The sequence below is a fragment of the Pituophis catenifer genome, unplaced genomic scaffold (genome assembly GCF_029215685.1).
Source record: "Pituophis catenifer annectens isolate HBS135680 unplaced genomic scaffold, rPitCat1.0.hap2 SCAF_1, whole genome shotgun sequence".
Classification (NCBI taxonomy): Eukaryota; Metazoa; Chordata; class Lepidosauria; order Squamata; family Colubridae; genus Pituophis; species Pituophis catenifer.
In genome coordinates, this window is record NW_027256881.1 from 342,321,616 (window position 1) to 342,345,214 (window position 23,599).

Consider the following 23,599-nt stretch of genomic DNA (forward strand, 5'->3'; position numbering starts at 1 on the left):
CGTCACTGAAAAAAGCGACTTTTATGACCATTTTTCAGGGTTACGACCTTTGCAGCAGCCCCACGATCATGTGATCCAAATTCAGACGCTTGGCAGCTACTTCATATTTATGACCGTTGCAGTGTCCCAAGGTCACGGGATCCCCTTTTGCGACCTTCTCACAAGCCAAGTCAACAGGGAAGCCAGACTCGCTTAACAACCGGGTTACTAACATATCAACTTGCAGTGATTCACTTAATAACCGTGGCAAGAGAGGTCGCAAAATGGGACAAAACGCGCTTAACAAATGATTCACTTAACAACAGAAAATTCGGGCTCGATGGTGGTCGTAAATCGAGGATTATCTGCATAACCACAATTTCTGAGACCAGAATTTAGGTTGCTAAGCAAGCAAGGCACTTGTTAAATGAGCTGGGTTTTTTTTTGCCATATTGGTTAAGCGAATTTCTGCAGTTGTTAATTGAATCACACAGTCGTTAAAGCGAATCCGGCTTCCCGCATTGACTTTCCTTGTCAGAATCTGGCTGGGAAGCTCACTCACATATGGCGATCCCATGACCGCAACATGCGACAACCATTATAAATGCATGCTAGTTGCCACGTGTTCTAACTTTGATCATGTGACGATACAGAGGCTTGACAGTTGTAAGTTCAAGGACCATCATAAGCAGGGGCGGGCTTCAAAAAATTTAGCAAGGGGTTCTCTGCCTGGTTGCTGGGTGGGCGTGGCCGTGGTGGGCGTGGCCTAGTCAGCTTCCTGCACCACAGGGGGGGAGGTGTTTTTGCCCTCCCCAGGCTCCAGTGGTTTTTCTCAAGCCTCTGGGAGGGCGAAAACGGCCTCCTCAGGTTGCGGATGCCCTCTGGAAGCTGGAAGTGGGCCCATTTCCGGCCTTCCTGAACTTCCGTTAGGCCCGTTTTTCGCCCTCCCTGAGCCTCCGCGCTGCCCTGCACTTAACTGCATCCAAAATGGGTCATGTGGGGACTCCTGGGAGGGGAAGGGAAGGGTGGGCGGGGCCAGCCAGGAGTGGGATTTTGGGGTTATCCGAACTGCACAGAATTTTAGCTAGAGGTTCTCTCGAACCCCTATGAACCCCCAGCAGCCCATCCCCAATCGTAAGTCACGTTTTTCAGTGCTGTTGAAACTTTGAACGGTCGCTAAACGAATGGTTATAATTCGAGGACTACCTGTCCTTGACCTGACCTACTCTAAAGGATGGATGGATGGCCCACCTTCCATCCTGGGGGCGGGGGTTAAAGCTGAGATCAGTTTAATGGCTTCAAGGGTACTAAATGAAACTGGAAAATTGGATTGATGTTTTTTGATGGTTAAGTTAAGACTTAATGACAAGCACATTATATGAAACAGCTAATGGGTTTAAGGGACAGTTTGTGAGTTATGGCAATGCTGTGATTACTATTTTTCTTTCTCCAACTTTTACGATCTTTCTTGCCTCGATTGTTAAGTGAATCACTGCAATTGATAAGTTAGTAAACTGTTTGTTAAGTGAATCAGGTTTCCCCATTGACTTTGCTTGTCGGAAGGTTGCAAAAGGGGATTGCGTGTGGTGGTGAAATCCAAATTTTTTTACTACCGGTTCTGTGGGCATGGCTTGGTGGGTGTGGTGTGGCTTGGTGGGCGTGGCAGGGGAAGGATACTGCAAAATATCCATTCCCACCTCACTCTGGAGCCAGCCTGAGGTGGCATTTGCCAATTCTCTAAACTACTCAAAATTTCCGCTACCAGTTCTCCAGAATCTGTCAGAACCTGCTGGATTTCACCCCCCTGATCACATGACCCCAGGCACAGCAATGTTCATAAATATGAGTCAGTTGCCAAGCATCGGAATTTGGATCACATGATCATGGGGATGCTGCAATGGTCGTAACTGTGAAAAACGGTCATAAGTCACTTTTTTCAATGCCGTTGTAACTTTGAACGGTCACTAAACGAGCTGTTGTAAGTCGTGGAGTACCTGAATTAAGGATGTCTCCAAGGATTGTTGTAACAACCTAAACCAGTGTTTCTCAATCTCTTTAAGATGCTTTAAGCTGGGTGGACTTTAACTCCCAGAATTCTCCCAGCTGGAGGAATTCTGGGAGTTGAAGTCCCCAAGCCTTAAAGCATGCTGCCTAGGGGATTCTGGGAGTTTTGATGGTTAAGTTAAGACTTAATGACAAGCCATGTTATATAAAATAGCTAATGGGTTTAAGAGACGGTTGGTGAGTTATGACAATGCTGTGATTATTATTTTACTTTCTCCAGCTTTTGCAAGTGATCGGTGCCAAAAGGGGGGAAAAATAGGGGAGCTTAGAGGATAGATTAATTTAGGGTCAAAGAGATGAGTTTTATCTCAGGTGGGTGAAATGGTATATTTCCTAACTTAAGCAAGTTCACGATGTATGGACTTCAATTCCCAGAATTCTCTAGCCAGCATGAGCTCGCTGGGGAATTCTGGGAGTTGAAGTCCACACACCTTCCGGATGCTGATATTGAGAAACACTGTCCTAGACTGTCAAAATAATCATAATTTTATATATCTCCTATTATAATTCTCATCTTAAGTATATTTTGTGGGAGGAAGATTGGATGATTTTTGACAGAGTTAAATGTTCAAACTTTAGGGCACAGAGAGTCTTTATATTTCATTTGATCTGTCTGAGAATTGGTTTATTCCAGGAATTCAATAAGGAGAAATCGTTTTCTTGACTGCTATTGAAAACTGGCAATTTTTTTAATGAAAAACAAATACCATACTACGTCCTTGGATGTTGTGGGTTGCAATTGGTCACTCTGGGTTTAGAGAAGTAGTTTTCTGCTGCTTTCTTATGTCTTTTTCCTATTACCAGTTTCTAGACTCCTGGATCTCCTGGTGGTGTTCTATCCAGGTATCTATTTCAGCCTTAGGGAAATACTTAAAAAGGTTTCTTGGATGTTGTAGGTTGTAAATGGCCACTCTGGATTTAGAGAAGTAGTTTTCTTCTGCTTTCTGAGATCTTTTTCCTGTTACCAGTTTCCAGACTCCTGGATCTCCTGGTGGTGTCCCATCCGGGAATCTATTTCAGCCTTGGAGAAATTCATTTACTTAAAATAACTCATCCTGTCCAAAATCTAATCAGACTGTGCAAGTAATGATCAGCCTTGCCCGTCCTGACATCCATACATTTGGGCCTTCAGTTTTCGTCCCCATCACCTGGACACTGGGCAAGAGTGGTGGATGTTATACAGGTAGTCCTCGACTTACGACCATACATTTAGTGACCATTTGAAGTTACTATAGCACTGAAAAAAATGACTTACAACTGGTCCTTACAACTGATACCTATTGCAGCATCCCCAACCATCATGTGATCAAAATTTGAGTCCTTGGCAACCGGCATGTTAGAGCATCCCATGATCACATGATCAAAATTCAGGCCCATGGCAACTGGCATGTATTTATGACAGTCGCCGTATCCTGGGATCACATGATCCCCATCTGCGACCTTCCCAGCTGCTTCCAACAAGTAAAGTCGATGGGGAAAGCCGGATTCGCTTCACGTCCGCATGATTTGCTTAACAGCTGCAGCGATTCACTTAGCGACTGCGGCCAAAAAGTCATAAAGTCTCATAGGATTCCCTTAATGACCTCTTAGCAATGGAAACACTGGTCCGTATTGTCGTAAATCAAGGACTATCTTTAGTCTAGAGCCTTCGAAGGCTGCCATAGTGAGGACGCACAATTTTCACATGCGCTACAGGCAATCCGTGGATTGTTTGATTCGATGTGTGTAAACCTTGCAACCCAACCAGACAAAACCACTTTGCAAATCTGAAAAAATTTGCAAAAATCGGAAATTGAAAAAAACAACAAAACAAACGGAGAAGGGGATTTGCAAACCGACATTGTCCTGGATCAAATCTGAGTCTGCGACCCCCTCATTCACCCTTCCCCACCTCTCCCCATCACACCCCCCTTACCTCTCCAGAGAGAAAAATTCCCCCCTCCCCAAGAAAATCCAGTTGCCACGGCAACCCACAAATGTCAGACCCCGTGCGGTGCATAGCTGTTGCTACGGTAACCGTTTCTCTTTTTGGGGTTTTGAAGACACAGAAAGTGAGGCCTTCTTGAGGAGATGTGGGGTTTTTTTGGGTGGGGGAGTGGGGTGGAGAAGCCCAGCAATTGTGAGGGAAAGAGGAAAGGATGGAAGGGGCCTAAAGGAGCCATTTTGCCTCCAACCAAGGAGGTACATGCATTGTATCCTTAATGGAAAGAAAGAAAAGAAAAGAAAAGAAAGAAAGAAAGAAAGAAAGAAAGAAAGAAAGAAAGAAAGAAAGAAAGAAAGAAAGAAAGAAAGAAAGAAAGAAAGAAAGAAAGAAAGAAGGGAGGGAGGGAGGGAAGAGAAAGAAGGAAGGAAGAGAGAGAGAGGAAGAAAGGAAGGGAAGAGAGAGAAAGAAAGAAAGAAAGAAAGAAAGAAAGAAAGAAAGAGGAAAAGACAGAGAGAAAAAAAGAAAAAGAAAGAAAGAAAGAAAGGAGGGAGGGAGGGAAGAGAAAGAAGGAAGGAAGAGAGAGAGAGAGAGGAAGAAAGGAAGGGAAGAGAGAAAGAAAGAAAGAAAGGAAAAGACAGAGAGAAAGAAAGAAAAAGAAAGAAAGAAAGGAGGGAGGGAGGGAAGAGAAAGAAGGAAGGAAGAGAGAGAGAGAGAGAGAGAGGAAGAAAGGAAGGGAAGAGAGAGAAAGAAAGAAAGAAAGAGGAAAAGACAGAGAGAAAGAAAGAAAAAGAAAGAGAGAAAGAAAGAAAGGAGAGAGAAAGAAGGAAGAAAGAAAGAAAGAAAGAGAGAGAAAGAAAGAGAGAGAGAGAAAGGAAGGAAGGAAGGGGAGAGAGAGAGAAAGAAAGAAAAAGAAAGAGAGAGAGAAAGAGAAAGAAGAGAGAGAGAGAGAGAGAGAGAGAGAGAGAGAGAGAGAGAGAGAAAGACAGACAGACAGACAGACATTATTACCATTGGTTTCTCTTTAAGGAGCTCCCTCTTACTCACTCATCCCATTTTGTCCCTGGAAAAAATGCCTCTTTTCATTTTCTTTTGGGGATAATAGCCGAAAATGCCATCATTATTAAGGATGTCTATCCAGCTCCTTAGACACTAGAGACATCCCAGGGACCAGTGTGCGTAAATGGTTGGTTTGTGTATGTCAAGAGTGCAGAGTGGCACCCAAAAACAGATCCATGCGTCAAACAAAACCAGGAAAAGCCTTAACACGCCCAAACAGGCAGAGGCGGGAAGCCTAAACCATTGCAAACAGATTGATTGATGGATGGATGGATTGATTGCAAAGATTTGAAGGTGGCCTGATTCACTTAACTCTCTGCAGAAAACCCCATTACAGGTAATCCTCGAGTTACGATTGCAACTGTTGCTAACCGAGACATTTGTTAAGTGAATTTTGCCACATTTTATGAGCTTCCTTGCCAAAGTTGTTAAGTGAATCACTGCAGTTATTAAGTGAGTGACATGATTGTTTAAGCGAATCTGGCTTTCCCATGGATTTCATGTCAGAAGGTCGCAAAAGGGGATCACGTAACTTTGGGACACTGCAACCGTCATAAGTGCAAATAGTCCTTGACATACGACCACAACTGAGCCCAAAATTTCTGTTGTTAAGTGAGATGTTTGTTAAGTGAGTTTTCCCCCATTTTACGACCTTTCTTGCCTCAATTGTTAAGTGAATCACTGCAGTTGATAAGTTAGTAACCTGGTTGTTAAGTGAGTCTGGCTTCCCTGTTGACTTTGCTTGTGAGAAGGTCGCAAAAGGGGATCACGTGACCTTGGGACACAGCAACGGTCATAAATATGAGTCAGTTGCCAAGCATCTGAATTTGGATCACATGTTCATGGGGACGCTGCAATGGTCGTAACTGTGAAAAACGGTCATAAGTCACTTTTTTCAATGCCGTTGTAACTTTGAACGGTCACTAAACGAGCTGTTGTAAGTCGTGGAGTACCTGAATTAAGGATGTGTCCAAGGGTTGCATTATAATAACAACCTCAACCACTGTTTCTCAATCTCTTTAAGCTGGGTGGACTTTAACTCCCAGAATTCTCCCAACTGGAGGAATTCTGGGAGTTGAAGTCCCCAAGCTTTAAAGCCAGGGGTGAAATCCAGCAGGTTCTGACAGGTTCTGGAGAACCGGTAGCGGAAATTTTGAGTAATTCGGAGAAGCGGCAAATACCACCTCTGGCTGGCCCCAGAGTGGGGTGGGAATCGGGATTTTGCAGTATCCTTCCCCCAGGAGTGGGGTGGGAATGGAGATTTTGCAATATCCTTCCCCCAGGAGTGGGGAGGGAATGGATATTTTGCAGTATCCTTCCCCCAGGAGTGGGGAGGAAATGGGGATTTTGCAGTATCCTTCCCCCAGGAGTGGGGTGGGAATGGGGGATTTTGCAGTATCCTTCCCCCAGGAGTGGGGTGGGAATGGAGATTTTGCAATATCCTTCCTCCAGGAGTGGGGAGGGAATGAGGATTTTGCAGTATCCTTCCCCCAGGAGTGAGGTGGGAATGGAGATTTTGCAATATCCTTCCCCCAGGAGTGGGGAGGGAATGGGGATTTTGCAATATCCTTCCCCCAGGAGTGGGGAGCGGAGGGAATGGGGATTTTGCAGTATCCTTCCCCTGCCACGCCCACCAAGCCACGCCTACAGAAAAAAAATTGGATTTCACCACTGCTTAAAGCATGCTGCCTAGGGGATTCTGGGAGCTGAAGTCCATGCATCTCTTGAAGTAGGCTGGCTGGGGAATTCTGAGAGTTGAAGCCCACCCATTTTAGAGTGGTGGAGATTGAGAAAGATTGACCTAAACGATCAATTAAATTCAAATTAAAGCTTCATAAGCCCCCAATGCCAGTCCCCACAATGAAAACAAGCTGATTTAGAGGGAAAAGCTGTTTTATAATGGCGGGGGGGGGGGGGCACACCACAGTAAAAAGCCTCTGAATTCTCTGAAGCATGGGTGGGGAACTGTGGCCCCTTTATGACCTGTGGACTTCAACTCCCAGAATTCCTGAGCCAGCCTACTTTAAGAGATGCATGGACTTCATGAGCCAGGAATTCTGGGAGTTGAAGTCCACAGGTCATGAAGGGGCCATCGTTGCCCATCCCTGCTCTGAGGGGTTTCTCCTAAAATAGTGAAAATCACCCAGCAGAAGAGAAACCACATTTTGTCCCAGCTGCAATTTTCAGATGTCCTTCTGGACAGCCCCTCATATAGCCAGCCGCAGTAGTCTAACTGGTGCAAATCACCAACTTCAGCATCTACAGAGCCAGGAAATATTGCAAGGGACCGAAACTGACCAAATGGCCTTTCAACTTTTGCCCATCTCGATTCTCAAAGCTCTCCTCCAAATGCCTTGGCAAATGGGGAGGGGGGGAATTGTTTTAATTTGGCTAAGCAGCCCCCCCCCCCCCACCCTCCCTTCAGGGGTCAGAACAGCTGGCAATGTTTCCTTGCACACCAAGAGATATGGGGGAGTTCTGCGACCCCGCAATCTCCTGTCTGTGTGTAGAATTGAAATCCTTAAAAGAAAGTTTGTGTGTAGACGTAGGTTTAGGACTACAATTCTCATCGGGCTGATAGGACTAGGGACGATGGGTGCTGTAGTTTGAAATCTCCTAAATTTGCCTTCCTTGGTAGGCCCAAGTTTTATATTGCTTGCGGACAGTGGGAGTTTGGTCTGGATTTATGATGGACCGTTGAGTTGGTGCCAACTCTTAACTAGATAGACCTTCCATTTGATCCAACCATGAACCCATCACTGCTGGGACTCGGACCCTCTCTCTTGCCGCTGTTGGCCCTCTTTTTCTCTTTCCTTCCACCTTCCCCAGGATCACAGCCTCCTCAAGAGATTTGGGACTTCAAATCATGTGTCAAGAAGTAGGTGTCAGGATTCCTACGGATGCCCCAATTAAATCATGAACCTCGAGCCAAGCTTTGAAAGAAATCCAGTTATTTATTAGGAGCTCCATGTTGGCAGTACCCAAATGAAACCAACTCTGACCCCACGTAATTTACAGCCCTAATCATGACCCTGTTTCCCCACTTCCCCCAGAGTGTGTCATCAATCACATTCACCAATGAAGCAATTTCACGGGTTGTAGAGATCACTCCTCTCCGGGCCGCTGTGGGTAACCCTGGGAAACAGCCTTGAGAAAGATATGTCTGGAATGTGCTCCTGTCTTTGGCTGCCGTGTTGCTTCATTGGTTTCCCATCCCCCTTTCCTATGGCAACTTGAGAGCAGGCCAGGATGCTTTGTGAGTTGACAGTAGGATCATTTGAGTCTAGTCATCGGTGCCTTGAGTGAAAACTCTGGGTTGCTTTGTTTGATGATCCATTGGTTTGTTTTCTTGCATGTCCAGGGTCTTCTTGGGGTCTTCTCTAACACCAACGTTCAAAATCATCCATAATGTTTCTATCTTTCTTCAAATATGGTTGCCATGATATCAAAAAGATGTTGAGACTCTAGAAAGAATGCAAGGAAGAGCAACAAAGATGATTAGGGGGCCAAAAGCTAAACTATATGAAGACCGGTTGCAGAAATTGAGTATATCTAGTCTAATGAAAAGAAAAACTAGGGCAGAGGTGGGTTTCAGCAGGTTCTGACCTGTTCTGGAGAACCCGTAGCGGAACTTTTGAGTAGTTCGGAGAACCGGTAGTAAAAATTCTGACTGGCCCCGCCCCCATCTATTATTCTCTGCCTCCCAAGTCCCAGCTGATGAGGAGGAAATAAGGATTTTGCAGTAACCTACCAAGAGCCTTGGTAGTACAGTGGTCTAAGGCACCCTGTTATTAAGCTGATTATTAAGACCAGATGCCTGCAATTACTGCAGGTTCGAATCTCGCCAAGGCTCAAGGTTGACTCAGCCTTCCATCCTTTCTAAGGTAGGTAAAATGAGGACCCAGTTTGTGGGGGCAATAAGCTGACTTTGTATAAATATACAAAAGAATGAAGGCTATTGCTTAGTGCATTGTAAGCCACCTGAGTCTCCGGAGAAGGGTGGCATATAAATCAAATTTAAAAAAAAAACAAAACCTTCCCCTGGAGTGAGAGGGAATGGAGATTTTACAGTATCCTTCCCCTGCCACACCCACCAAGCCATGCCACGCCCACCAAGCCACACCCACAGAACTGGTAGTAAAAAAATTGGAAACCCACCACTGGACTAGGGGTGACATGATAGCAGTCTTACAATATTTGAGGGGGCTGCCACAAAGACAAGGGAGTCAAGCTATCCTCCAAAGCACCTGAAGGCAGGACAAGAAGCAATGGGTGGAAACTAATCAAGGAGAGAAGCACCCCAGAACTAAGGAGAAATTTCCTGACAGTTAGGACAATTAATCAGTGGAACTACTTGCCTCCAGAAGTTGTGAATGCTCCAACACTGGAAGTTTTTAAGAAGATGTTGGGTAACCATTTGTCTGAAGTGCTGTAGGGTTTCCTGCCTAAGCAGGGGGTTGGACTAGAAGACCTCCAAGGCCCCTTCCAACTCTTGTTATTCTAGTCCATATTTCTCGACAGCTGGTCCTTTTACTGTTGTTGGTTGATCCTCAAAGGCAGAAGCTCTCTAACCACTTCAATAGCTTCATTGTCAATTCCAAGGCTGGTTGCCTCCTGTATTGCCACTCATCCTGCTTCCCCCCCCCCCTCCCGCACGTCTTGACTTTTAGCCCTACGGCATTTGAGATCATTTGCATTTTCAACTCCCCAAGGAGGGGGGGGGGGGAATCAACAAGAGTTCTGTTTGTCTTTTAAAAACACATATATGACACCTGGACAGAACGGCTTGCCTTTTCCTAGCACGTGGTCCGATTGCCCGATTTTAAAATTTAATATGGCCCAGAATGATTCTGCCACCTCCAAATTCCTGGATTGTACATGAATGCTAAATACCTTTTTTCCTCCCTCCAGTAAAACGTTTGTTCCAAAGGAGAAGGTGTACCATTAAGTCACAACAACATTTCTTTGACCCTTCCTTCCTTCCTTCCTTCTCCTCCCCCCCCTCTTACCCCTCCTATCCCTACCCCTTTCCTTCCTTCCTTCCTTCTTCTTCTCTTCCTCCTTCCCCTCTTCCCCTCCTCCTCCTTCCTTCTCTTCCTCCCCCACCCTTACTCCTCCTATCCCTACCCTTTTCCTTCCTTCCTTCCTTCCTTCCTTCCTTCCTTCTTTCTTCTTTTTCCTTCCTCCTTCCTCCTTCCTTCCTTCCCCTCCTCCTTCTTCCTTCTCCTTCTCCCCCACACTTACCCCTCCTATCCCTACACTTTTTCTTCTTTCCTTCCTCCCTTCCTCCCTTCCTTCCTTCTTCCCCTCTTCCTCCTTCCCTTCTTCCCCTCCTCCTTCTTCCTTCTCTTCCCCCCCACCCTTACCCCTCCTATCCTACCCTTTTCCTTCCTTCCTTCTTCTTCCTCACTTCCTCCTTCCTCCTTCCCTTCTTCCCCTCCTCCTTCTTCCTTCTGCTCCTCCCCCCAAACTTACCCCCTCCTATCCCTACCCTTTTCCTTCCTTCCTTCCTTCCTTCCTTCCTTCCTTCCTTCCTTCTTCTTCCACACTTCGTTCTTACCCTCTTCCCCTCCTCCTTCTTCCTTCTCCTCCTCCCCCCACCCTTACTCCTCCTATCCCTACACAAAGAAGAGGGAGTCAAGCTATTCTGCAAAGCACCTGAAGGCAGAACAAGAAGCAATGGATGGAAACTAATCAAGGAGAGAAGCAACCTGGAATTAAGGAGAAATAATGGCAGGAACTAAGGAGGAAATTCCTGACAGTTAGAACAATTAATCAGTGGAACAACTTGCCTCCAGAAGTTGTAAATGCTCCAACATTGGATGTTTTAAAGAAGAGATTGGATAACCATTTGTCTAAAGTGGTGTAGGGTTTCCTGCCTGAGCTGGGGGTTGGACTAGAAGACCTCCAAGGTCCCTTCCAATTCTGTTATTCTATTCTATTCTACCCTTTTCCTTCCTTCCTTCCCTCCCCCCTCCCTCCCTCTTAATTTAGTTTCATAAAAGGTGAAAGATAAGTGAAATTATTATTATTATTATTGATTTATATGCCGCCCTTCTCCGGAGACTCAGGGCGGCTTACAATGCGCTAAGCAATAGCCTTCATTCTTTTGTATATTTATACAAAGTCAGCTTATTGCCCCCCACAACTGGGTCCTCAATTTACCTACCTTAGAAAGGATGGAAGGCTGAGTCAACCTTGAGCGTTGGCGAGATTCGAACCTGCAGTAATTGCAGGCAGATGGTCTTAATAACCAGCTTAATAACAGGGTGCCTTAGACCACTGTACTACCAAGGCTCTCAGAATAGAATTCTTTATTGGCCAAGTGTGATTGGACACACAAGGAATTTGTCTTGGTGCATACGCTCTCGGAGTACATAAAAGAAAAGATACATTTGTCAAGAATCATAAGGTACAATACTTAATGATAGTCATAGGGTACAAATAAGCAATCAGGAAACAATGAATATCAATATAAATCATAAGGATACCAGCAACAAAGTTACTGGCATACAGTCATAAATGGGAGGAGATGGGTGGTGGGAACGATGAGAAGATTAATAGTAGTGCAGACTTAGTGAATAGTTTGACAGTGTTGAGGGAATTATTTGTTTAGCAGAGTGATGGCATTTGGGAAAAACCTGTTCTTGTGTCTAGTTGTTCTGGTGTGCAGTGCTCTATAGTGTCGTTTTGAGGGTAGGAGTTGAAACAGTTTATGTCCAGGATGCGAGAGGTCTGTAGATATTTTCACAGCCCTCTTTTTGACTCATGCAGTATACAGGTCCTCAATGGAAGGCAGGTTGGTAGCCATTGTTTTTTCTGCAGCTCTAATTATCCTCTGTCTTGTGTCTGTGTCTGGATTGTTGGGTTGCAGAACCAAAGGAAGGAATGATAAAGGCATAACATTGTGCGGCTATTGCAAAAACACAGGACTGCGTATGCTAAACTCCATTCAAATCAAATCAAATCAAATCAAATCAAATCATCCTTGGTATAATCATAGGCCAGCTAACAAAACTCAGCTTTCTTAGCGTGGAGTCAATTGCATGTGGTGGAAGCTTAATTTTGGTGCCAAGGTTTCAATGTTTAGGGTTTGAAGAGATATATGTATGGTGCTAGATCAATCGAATAAATAAGTAACAGAATAACAGAGTTGGAAGGGACCTTGGAGGTCTTCTAGTCCAACCCCCTGCTAAGGCAGGAGACCCTTATGCCATTTCACACAAATAGCTGTCCAGTCTCTTCTTAAAAGCTTCCAGTGTTGGAGCATTCACAACTTCTGAAACAAGTTGTTCCACTGATTAATTGTTCTCACTGTTAGGAAATTTCTCCTTATTTTTGGCAACGATTTGCTTTCCGAGCTTGCCATTTTGTTCCTGAACGTTTTGTTACTTCGGTAGAAGTGGCTTGCCCTATCCCCCTTTAGTTTAGCAAAATAGTTTTTAACTTAGTTTAGCTCGGGTGAACAAAACCACCGCCAAAATCCAAACCCCGAGCTACAAATATTTTTCTATTATTTCAAAATGTCTCTCTGTTTCTAGTTCGGATTTCTCCTTGATTCGTTTCCAGCCCATTGCTTCTTGTTCCACTTTCAGGTGCTTTTGCAGAATAAGTTGACCCCCCCCCTTCCCTCTTCTTTGTGGCAGTCGCAATAAATGGAGGGAACAAGGCAAGGGGTGTGGAACGGAGTATCCTGCAATGGGGCAGTCTAGAACAGGGGTGGGCTTCAAAAAATTTTAGCAAGAGGTTCTTTGCCCGGTTGCTGGGGTGGGCGTGGCCATGATGGGTGTGGCCTAGTCAGCCTCCTGCACCACGGTGGGGGGGGGTGCCCTCCCCAGGCTCCAGAGGCTTTCCTCAAGCTTCCGGGAGGGCAAAAACAGCCTCCCCAGGCTCCAGAGGCCCTCTGGAGGCCAGAAATGGGCCTGTTTCCAGCCTGAACTTCTAGTAGGCCCATTTTTCGCCCTACCCGAGCCTCAGTGCGCACCCTGCACTTATCTGCATCCAAAACGGGCCACCTGAGGACTCCTGGAAGGGAATGGGTGGGGTGAGCAGGGTCAGCCAGGAGTGGGATTTGGGGGTTCTCCGAGCTGCACAGAATCTTAGCTAGAGGTTCTCCCGAACCCCTGCCAACCCCCATCACCCCCCCCCCCGGTCTAGAAGCCTGGAAGTATTCTGGAAATTCTGACCGCAGCGTTTTGTTTCAGGCCGCAATTGCTGCTCTTATCCTTCTCACAAATGCTATCCTTCTGAGGAAAATCACTTGCTTAGCCTTTCTGTAGGGTTGCGAAATGCACAAAAACATAATCTAACCTTTGCCATTTCTCTGCAGATGGCCCGGCCGATCCAGGTGAAGCCTGCGGACAGCGAGAGCCGTGGAGGTAGTTGTCATCTCGCCTTATTTTTGTCGGATCAGTCTATTGGAAAATATATTTATATATATCTTCTGTCAGGTCTCCTAAACTCTGATTTGCAAAGTTCAGGCATCTACTGAGGCATGCAAGAGACTGAAATGTAATATAAAGTGAAAGGATTTGGGTCAGATCAAGATAGAATGACTGGAAGTGGGGCAGATTAGATCCAAAGAGATCTCGAATTGAAATCTAGTCACTGACGGGAAGGGCAGAGAGAAAGAGGGACGTGGCAGGCTAAGCCAAAATTGCTGAACAGTGAGATGGGCAACATGTAAATAAATAAAATAAAATATAAGTAGTCCTTGAGTTATGGCCACAATTGGGCCCAAAATTTCCATTGCTAAGCGAGACATTTGTTCAGTGAGTTTTGCCCCATTTTGCAACCTTTCTTGCCACCGTTGTTAAGTGGATCACTGCGGTTGTTAAGTTAGTAACAAGTTTGTTAAGTGAATCTGGCTTCCCCCCCTTGACTTTGCCGGTCAGAAGGTCGCAAAAAGGGGATCACGTGACCCCGAGGGGACACTGTGACCATCATAAATGGGAGTCAGTTGCCAAATGCCCAAATTTTGATCATGTAGGGCCTGGTGGCTCAGCAGACTAATAGCATTGTGATTAGCACCAGCTGTCTGCAATTACTGCAAGTTCAAATCCCACCACGCTCAAGGTTGACTCAGCCTTCCGTCCTTTCTAAGGTAGGTAAAATGAGGACCCAGATTGTGGGGGCAATAAGCTGACTTTGTATAAAATATACAAAAGTATGAAGGCTATTGCTTAACGCATTGTAAGCCGCCCTGAGTCTCCGGAGAAGGGCGGGCATATAAATCAAATTTTTTTTTAAAAAAAAAATGTGACCATGGAGATGCTACAATGGTCATAAGTGTGAAAAATGGTCATAAATCATTTTTTTCAGTGCCGTTGTAACTTTGAACGGTCACTAAGGAATTGCTGTAGGTCAAGGATTTCCAATAAAATAAAATAAAATAAAATAAAATAAAATAAAATAAAATAAAATAAAATAAAATAAAATAAAATAAAATAATAAAAATATAAAATAAAATAAAATAAAATAAAATAAAAAAATAAAATAAAATAAAATAAAATAAAATAAAAATTTGTCCCATCAAGAGAGGCAGCAAAAACTCCCCTTGTGAGAAGAGACCTCCCGCTGAACTTTTTCCTCTCAATCCTATCTAGACGATAGGATCATCCAGAAAATGAGAAGCTTCGGTTCCTTCCTTCCTTCCTTAGCCTACCGTATAGGATTGTTGTTAGATTCAGTCAGGGGAGAACCTGGATTCTAATCTACTTTCAATAAAGTAGAATGTTTGCCCTCTCAGGGTTGAAATGAGGCATCCTTGATGGTCTCTGAGCTTGGTTGTTTTCTTGCAGGGTTTTGTGGGGAGGAGGAGGAGGGGGGGGAGATGAGAGGTATGATGAGGGAGGGGGAGGAGGAAGAAGAAGGGGAGGAGAAGAGAAGGAGGAGGGAGACTGAGAGGAGGAGGAGAAAGAGAAGGAGAGAGGAGGAGGGGGAGGGGAGAAGAAGAGGAAGAGGAGGAGAAAGGAGGAAGGAGGAAGGAGGAGGAGGAGGAGGAGAAGAGAAGGAAGGAGAGAGGAGAGGGAGAGAGAGAAGAGGAAGAGGAGGAGAAAGAGAAGGAGGAGGGAGAGGAGAGGAGAAGAAGAGAAGGAGGAGGAGGAAGAGAAGGAGGGAGAGGGAGGGGGAGGGGGGAGGAAAGAGGAAGAGGAGGAAAGAGGAGGAGGAGGGAGAGAGGAGGAGGAGGAGAAAGTGTAGAGGAGGAGGAGGAAGAGAAGGAGAAAGAGAAGGAGGAGGGAGAGGAGAGAGGGAGAGGAGGAGGAGAAAGAGAAGGAGAAGGAGGAGGGAGAGGAGGAGGAGGAGAAAGTGTAGGAGGAGGAGGAAGAGGAGAGAGAAAGAGGAGGAGAAGGAGGAGGGAGAGGGAGGGGGAAGAGAAGAGGAAGAGGAGGGAGAGAAGGAGGAGGGAGAGGAGGAGAAGGAGAAGGAGGAGGAGGAAGAGAAGAAGGAGGGAGAGGGAGGGGAGGGGGAGGAAAGAGGAAGAGGAGGAGGGAGAGGAGGACGATAAGAAAGTGTAGTAGGAGGAGGAAGAGGAGGAGGGAGGAAAAGGAGGAGAAAGAGAAGGAGGAGGAGAAAGAGAAAGTGTAGGAGGAGGAGGAAGAGAAAGAGAGGAGGAGGAGGAGGAGGAGAAAGAGGAAGAGGGAGGAGAAGGAGGAAAAGGAGGAGGAGAAGGACATTGGGGTTGGGGAAGAAATGAACAGATCCAGCTTAGCACTATGGACAGCTCCATGTGAAATCCAGGCTGGAGAATCCTATAAGCCGGATCTCATCTTGATCTCAAATGGTAGAGAATATTTGTAGCTTGGAGTCGAACTGCAGAGTTTGGTTGCTTTCTTACAGACGTTTCATGACCCAACTAGGTAACATCATCAGCGCTTAGCACTCTAATTGGGTCATAAAATGTCTGCAAGAAAACAACCGAGTTCAGAGAGCGTGAAGGACAGCATTTTCTTGATTTAGCAACAAACAATTCTGAACAGAGATCTTAACCTGGTGGCTCAGCAGACTGATAGCATTGTGATTAACACCAGCTGTCCTGCAATTACTGTAAGTTCGAATCTCACCAGGCTCAAGGTTGACTCAGCCTTCCATCCTTTCTAAGGTAGGTGAAATGAGGACCCAGTTTGTGGGGGCAATAAGCTGACTTTGTATAAAATATACAAAAGTATGAAGGCTATTGCTTAACGCATTGTAAGCCGCCCTGAGTCTCCGGAGAAGGGCGGCATATAAATCAATTTTTTTAAAAAAATAGATTCAGCTGTGAGTTCTTCTCTAGCCATCTCCTAATTAATACCAATTCTAAGAAAATTCAAGTACAGAAAAGCAGACTTGGAAAGGAAATTCATTCCCAACGGTCAGGCTGATTGGCCCAAAATCACCCAGCCAGCTTTCATTCCAAAATTGGGACTAGAACCTCACCGTCTCCTGGTGATTGTCCCCATCTGTGTGAAGATGGCTTTCCAGCCTATGGCAGGGCTAGAACTTACAGACACCTGGTTTCTAAGCCTGCACCTAAACCACTATAAACCAAACTTGGTCTGATTCTGTAAAAGTGCCAAGTTGCCTTTGAGGTGCTCTGCCATGGTAGAAGGATTGAAATTAGGTGATTTCCTGTGTATTAGGCAGGCACGAACCTCGACCCTTTAAAAACCTCAAACAGGAAAGTCCGTGATGGCTCCTTGGTGCTCTCTGACCATGCTGGTTTTCTTGCAGAGCTTCCAGTAGCCGAACATCATCAGTGCCACTAGACTAAAAAGATCCAGGGGGAACAAATTCCCCAATCTATTCCATTCCTCCCCCCCCCCAGAAATTTATCATGAAGCCTTTCTTTCTTTCTTTCTTTCTTTCTTTCTTTCTTTCTTTCTTTCTTCTCTTTCTTTCTTTCTTTCTTTCTTTCTTTCTTTCCTTCCTTCCTTCTTTCTTTCCTTCTCTCTCTCTCTCCCCCTTCCTTCTTTCTCCTTCCTTCCTTCCCTTCTTCCTTCCTTCCCTCCCTCCCTCCTTCTTTCTTTTTTCCTTCTTTCTTTCTCTCTCTCTCCCCCCCTTCCTTCTTTCTCCTTCCTTCCTTCCCTTCTTCCTTCCTTCCTCCTTCCCTCCCTCCCTCTCTCTTTCTTTTTCTTTCTTTCTCTTTGTCTCTCTCCCCCCTTCCTTCTTTCTTCTTCCTTCCTTCCCTTCTTCCTTCCTTCCCTCCCTCCCTCCTTCTTTCTTTTTTCCTTCTTTCTTTCTCTCTCTCTCCCCCTTCCTTCTTTCTCCTTCCTTCCTTCCTGTGAGATGTAAATGCCTTATTCCCTAATGTGTAAATAATGTATATATGGGATATCGGGGGTTAACTTATTCTTTGGTTCCTAATGTATTCATAATTCACCACTCCCATTCTTGGCTCCACCCCTTGTATATATAAGGAGCCACCTTCACCATTTTCCTTGCTTCTATCTGTGAATATTCAGTGAATATAGAATGCCTGTTATAATTAAAGAGAAATATATTTAAACCTCTAACTCTTATTATCATTATTGAGTCTGATCCTGAAAATATTGCAACACTTCCCTTCTTCCTTCCTTCCTCCTTCCCTCCCTCCCTCCCTTTCTTTTTCTTTCTTTCTCTTTGTCTCTCTCCCCCCCTTCCTTCTTTCTCCTTCCTTCCCTTCTCCTCCTTCCTTCCTTCCTTCTTCTTTCCTTTCTTTCCTTCCTCCTTTCTTCCTTCTTTCTTTCTCGCTCTCCCTCTCCCTTCCTTCTTTCTCCTCCCTTCCTTCCCCTCTCCTTCTTCTTCCTTCCCTCCTTCCCTCCCTCCCTCCTTCCTTCCTTCCTTTTCTTTTTCTTTCTCTCTCTCCCCTTCCTTCTTTCTCCTTCCTTCCTTCCCTCCCTCCTCCCCCTCCTTCCTTTGTCTTTCTTTCCTTCTCTCCCCCTTCCTTCTTTCTCTTTCCTTCCTTCCCTTCTTCCTTCCTCCTTCCATCTTTCCTTCCCTCCCTCCCTCCTTGCTTCTTTCTTTCTTTTTCTTTCTTTCTCTCTCCCCCCTTCCTTCTTTCTCCTTTCTTCCTTTCCTTCTCCTTCTTCCTCCCTTCCTTTCCCCTTCCTTCCTTTCTTCCCTCCTTCTTTCTTTCTCTCTCTCCCCCTTCCTTCCTTCTTTCTCCTTCTTTCCCTGCTTCCCCCTCCTTCTTCTTCTTCCTTCCCTCCTTCCCTCCACCCCTCCCTCCCTCTCTCCCTTCTTTCTTTCTTTTTCTTTTGTTCTTTCTTTCTCCCCCCTCTTCCTTCTTTCTCCTTCCTTCCTTCCTTCCCTCTTCCCCTCCTCCCCTCCTTTCTCTCTTTCTCTCTTTCTTTCTTTCTTTCTTTTTCTTTCTTTCTTTCTTTCTTTTTCTTTCTTTCTTTTTCTTTCTTTCATTCATTCTTTCTCTCTCCTTCCTTCCTTCCTTCCTTCCCTTCTCCTTCTCCCTCCTTCCTTCCTTCTTTATTTCTTTATTTCTTTTCTCTCTCTCTCTCTCTCTCTCTCTGCATTTGTAATCTTCCCTGAGAAAGGTTTTCTTCAGACGATTGTATTCTCCAGCGCATAATGCTATCCATCAATGGCTTCTGAGACTTGTCAGGTTGCATTACTTTCCCTTTTGAGCAAATCCTCCTGATCCTGTCATTTACAATAAGGAGGCTTCTCATGAAGCCATTTAGAGAGGCTCCCGGATGGCTTTGCACAATCTTGGCAGGCCTCCCCACCCGGTGCCCTCGGAGAGCTCCTTTTGGGGGAAGTGACATTTCACACTTAATCCTTCCGCATTCCGATGACCCCTCGGTTGGCAAAAAGTTTGACCTCCCTTGTGAAAGCGCTCATGTGCCTCGAACAATTGCCTTCGATCTTGCCACGAGTAACACGCGGAGCTCCTTGTTAGCCAAGTCAAAAGCAGAAATCCGAAGGGGTTGGAAATACAAAAGTCTCTTTATTAATACGACACCGAGAAGATTGATCAGGCTGCTGTAGTTTGATCGGTGACTCGGCTTTTACAAACAGTTAACCATCACAGGGAAAAATGTATACCTTAAATCAGGGGTCTCCAATCTTGGCAACTTTAAGCCTGGTGGACTTCAACTCCCAGAATTCTGGGAGTTGAAGTCTGCCAGGCTTAAAGTTGCCAAGATTGGAGGCCCCTGCCATAAATTAAGCAAAAATGGACAAAATTCCCTTTCTCAAATCTGCTTAAACAGAGGACTCCTCAATTTACGAACACCGTTGAGCCCACAATGTCCATTGCTAGGGGAGACAGTTGTTAAGCGAGATATTTCCCCCATTTTACGATCCTTCTTGCCATCGTTATTAAGTGAATCACTGCAGTTGTTACGTTAGTACAGGTCATCCTCGACTTATGACCACAGTTGAGCCCAACATTTCGGTTGTTAAGCAAAGAGATGTTTGTTGAGGGAGTTTTTACCCCATTTTACGACCTTTCTTGCCTCCGTTGTTAAGTGAATCGCTGCAGTGGATAAGGGAGTGACCCGGCTGTTAAGTAAATCAGGCTTCCTTCCCCCTTGACTTTTGTTTGTCAGAAGGTTGCAAAAGGGGATCATGTGACTCTGGGACACTGCAACCCGTCGTAAATATGAGACAATTGCCAAGCGTCTCAATTTTGATCACATGACCACGGGGATGCTGCAACGGTCGTAAGTGTGAAAAACGGCCATAAGTCACTTTTTTCAGTGCCATTGTAACCTTGAGTGGTCACTAAACTAACTGTTGTAAATCGAGGACTACCTATAATCTGGGAATCCAAATATATGTTAAAGTGGGAGATTCAGACAGGAGTGTTTGCAAGGGAAGAATCCACACAGCCAGTGATTACAGCTCTGACCCCTTCTTATGTGGTTTGTCACTTGCCTATGGACCTTTTGCTGTCCCAAAGGTGCTTTTTCAAGAGGCGACTGGACTTTCTGTTTTTTCTTTGAAGATGTTTCGCTTCTCCTCCAAGAAGCTTCTTCAGCTCTGACTGAATGGTGGGGAATGGAAGGATTTATATTCCTTGCAGACAGCTGGTCATTTGCATCCTTTTTGAGAGTCATTGAGGCTACTTGGGAGATTTCTCTGTGTCCTCAGGGTCAGCTGAGTGGTGCAAATTATTATTATTATTATTATTATTATTATTATTATTATTATTATTATTATTATTAATTGAATTTGTATATCGCCCTACTCCCGAAGGATTCAGGGCGGTGAACAGCCAAATAAAATACATATAATACAAATGTTAAAAAACCATTAAAATACAATTAAATAATTGGCCCCGAAAACAAAATTTAAAACACCCCAAATTCATAAGACAAATTTAAAATTTAAGAATTTTAAAAAATTTTAAATTTTTTAAAAAAGTTTAAAAGAGAGGTTAGGCCAGGCCGGCCTGCTGGAAAAGAAATGTTTTGATGGCACGGCAGAAAGCGCACAGGTCCGGGATCCTCCGTATCTCCGGGGGCAACTCGTTCCAGATGGCGGGTGCCCCCACAGAGAAGGCTCTCCCCCTGGGGGCCCCCAGTTGGCATTGTTTGGCCGACGGCACCCAGAGGAGCCCCTCTCTATGGGAGCGTACTGGTCGGTGAGAGGCTACTAGTGGCAGAAGGTGGTCTCGTAGATACCCCAGTCCTAAGCCATGGAGCACTCTAAAAATGGTAACCAAAACCTTGAAGCGCACCCGGAAGACCACCGGGAGCCAGTGCAGCTCGCGCAGGAGGGGGGGTCACATGGGAGCGCCCCGTCGCTCCCATAACCACCCACACGGCCGCATTCTGGACCAGCTGGAGCCTCCAGGTGCTCCTCAAGGGGAGCCCATGTAGAGTAGTCCAGGTGGGAAGTAACGAGAAGTGTGGATATGGAGCCTTCTTGGAACTGTTGAAAAGACACCGTTGTAGACTAGTGATAGACGATGTGGTATCCCTCCCCCTATGTTGAAAGAGGACGCTTCAATTTTGACATAAGGCTTCTTTGACCTCTCTTTCAAACCAGCGATCCTCTCTGTCCAAAATATGGACTTTGCTATTCTTCAAAAGTGTGGCCTTTGTCTTTTAAATGCAGATAGACTGCTCAATCTTGTCCAGATGGGTTTGTTCTCCTATGTTGTGCCATGCATTGGTAAAGTGGTTGTTTTGTTTCCCCAATGTACCCATCAGGACAAGATTGGGAATGTCCATAGACATGGACCTAATAATTTCCACTATAAATTCCTCCGGGGATGGGGGGGGGACTAGTATTTATTCCATGCTACAAGATAGATCACTGCCTTGCAACATGCTTTTATTTTTATTTTATTTTTATTTGTTTCCTGCTTTTATTTTTTGATAAATAACTCCAGGCAGCTAACATAGCTAATACTTCTTCCTGCTTCTATTTTTCCCACAACAACACCCTTGAGAGGTGGGTTGGATTGAGAAAGAGGGACTGGCCCAAAGTCACCCAGCTGGCTTTCATGCCTAACATGAGATTAGAACTCAGAGTCTCCTGATGATTGGCCCAAAGTTACCCAGCTGGCCTTCATGGCTAAGGCAGGACTAGAACTCATCATCTCCTAGTGATTGGCCCAAAGTCAACCAGCTGGCCCTCATGGCTAAGGGGGGATTAGAACTCACCGTCTCCTGGTGATTGGTGCAAAGTCACTCAACCAGCTTTTATGACTAAGACGGGAGTAGAACTCACCGTCTCCTGGTGATTGGTGCAAAGTCACTCAACTAGCTTTTATGACTAAGGCGCAGGAGTGAAATGCTCCAGGTTCGGACTGGCTCGGGCGAGTAGGTAGCGATGGCGGCGGGCAGTTCAGAGAACCGGTAGCAAAAATCCCTGCCCCCGCCCCCCCATGCCCAGCTGAGCCAGGTGATCATCAGAGGCTTTTTTTCTTTTAAATGGCTCTGACGATCCAAGCTCTGACGATCCCAGCTGAGTTGCCTGATCGTCAGAAGGTTTTTCAAAAAAACCTCTGACGATCAGGCAACTCAGCTGGGATCTTCAGAGCCTCTTGAAAGCATTTTTTTACATGGTTTTACATGTAAAAAATGGTTTTAAAAGTTAAAAAAAATGGCCACGCCCACCCAGTCACATTACCCCCCCACTAAGCCACACCCACAGAACCGGTAGTAATAAATTTTAGATGTCACCACTGCTAAGGCGGGACTAGAATTCACCGTCTCCTAGTGATTGTTCCAAAATCACCCAGCTGGCTTTTATGGCTAAGGCAGGACTAGAACTCACCGTCCCCTGTTGAATGGCTCAAAGTCACCCAGCCAGTTTTCATGACTAAAGCACGTTTAGAACTCTCCGTCTCCTGGTGATTGGCGCAAAATCACTCCACCAGCTTTTATGGCTAAGGCAGGACTAGAACTCACCGTCTCCTGGTGATTGGCCCAAAGTCAGCCAGCCGGCTTTTGTGCCCCAAGCAGGTCTAGAACTCACCGTCTCCTGGTTTCTAGCCTGGTCCCTTCACCGTTAACACCAACCTGGCTCTCTTAAACCTATTGAAGGATTGAATTTTTCCCCTTTGTGCCTTTCTCAGCCTCCGGGGACCTACTGAAAGTTGATGGTTCTGTGTCTTTTCTTTTCTTCTAGGAGATCGAAAACTCTTCGTGGGCATGTTGAATAAACAGCAGTCAGAAGAAGACATTCTCTGTCTCTTTGAGCCTTTCGGGGTCATCGATGAATGCACAGTGCTTAGAGGTCCAGATGGAAACAGCAAAGGTCAGTTCAGGACCCAGATTGTTGTGGGCAATATGCAAATAATGCTTACATTATAAACTATCCAGAGAGAGAGGGGCTGTAAAGCATTAGAGGGCAGGATATAAGTCTAAATTCTATCAATAAAGGAGAGTATTTGTTGCTCGGGGCTGAAATGAAGGCTCCTTGGTGCTCTCTGAGCTTGCTTGTTTCTTCAAGACGTTTCATTACCCAACTCAGTAACATCATCAGGACTAACATTTTTCCCCTGGGGAATTTTTCTCCGGGGGAAAAATTCTTGCCTAGTCGAAGCACGCATGGAGTTGTGCAATTCTCTTTTCCCTCTTCATTCAACAGAATCACAGAGTTGGAAGGGATCCAGAAGTTCTTGTAGTCCAGAACTTGATTTCATTGAGGGTCGCATCAGGGTTTTGTTTGATCTTGGGGGGCCGGGGGGGGGCTCCCGATCTCCCTTTTCGGCTGTGACGGCCTCCTGCAACCCTCTGCCAGCGAAAACGGAGCTCGGGAGGGCTTCAAGCAATTGCAGCGGGCCGTGTTGTGACCCAGGCCCAAGTAGTTAGTATTAAATACAAACAGTTCCAAAACAAACCGACTTTATTAGAACAGCTGAGAATTAACTCATTCTCAGCTTAGTCCAAACTAAATTAAAGCAAATTCTTCAAAACACCATTCCACAGTTTATCACCAACCTTGGGATAATTAGGCAACCTGCCAAAGGCTTTTCTTGGCAAAAGTTCAGAAGCAGAAGACGCCGAACAAGAAATGAATACAGTGAAACAAGAAGCAAATCTCTCAACGTTGTTTTCCAGCAAAGAGCCCAAGAGCCATTGCTGGTCTTTTAAACCTTATGGGAGGGGCCAATCATCTCCTGGCCTTACTCCTGAGTCATCC

The 23,599-nt window shown here is 45.4% G+C and overlaps 1 protein-coding gene across 2 annotated transcripts in view; it reads left to right on the forward strand.

The window, feature by feature from the left end:
* Window positions 1–23,599, forward strand: part of CELF5 (CUGBP Elav-like family member 5) — a 109,434-nt gene that overhangs the window by 48,190 nt on the left and 37,645 nt on the right. Inside the window, exons 3-4 of one of the 2 annotated variants that reach the window (XM_070931885.1) lie at window positions 13,353–13,401; window positions 22,583–22,711. In XM_070931885.1, coding sequence (XP_070787986.1) covers window positions 13,353–13,401; window positions 22,583–22,711 — 178 coding nt within the window. Of the gene's footprint in view, window positions 1–13,352; window positions 13,405–22,582; window positions 22,712–23,599 lie in introns of both variants that reach the window. The other variant, XM_070931886.1, reaches the window with a different exon arrangement.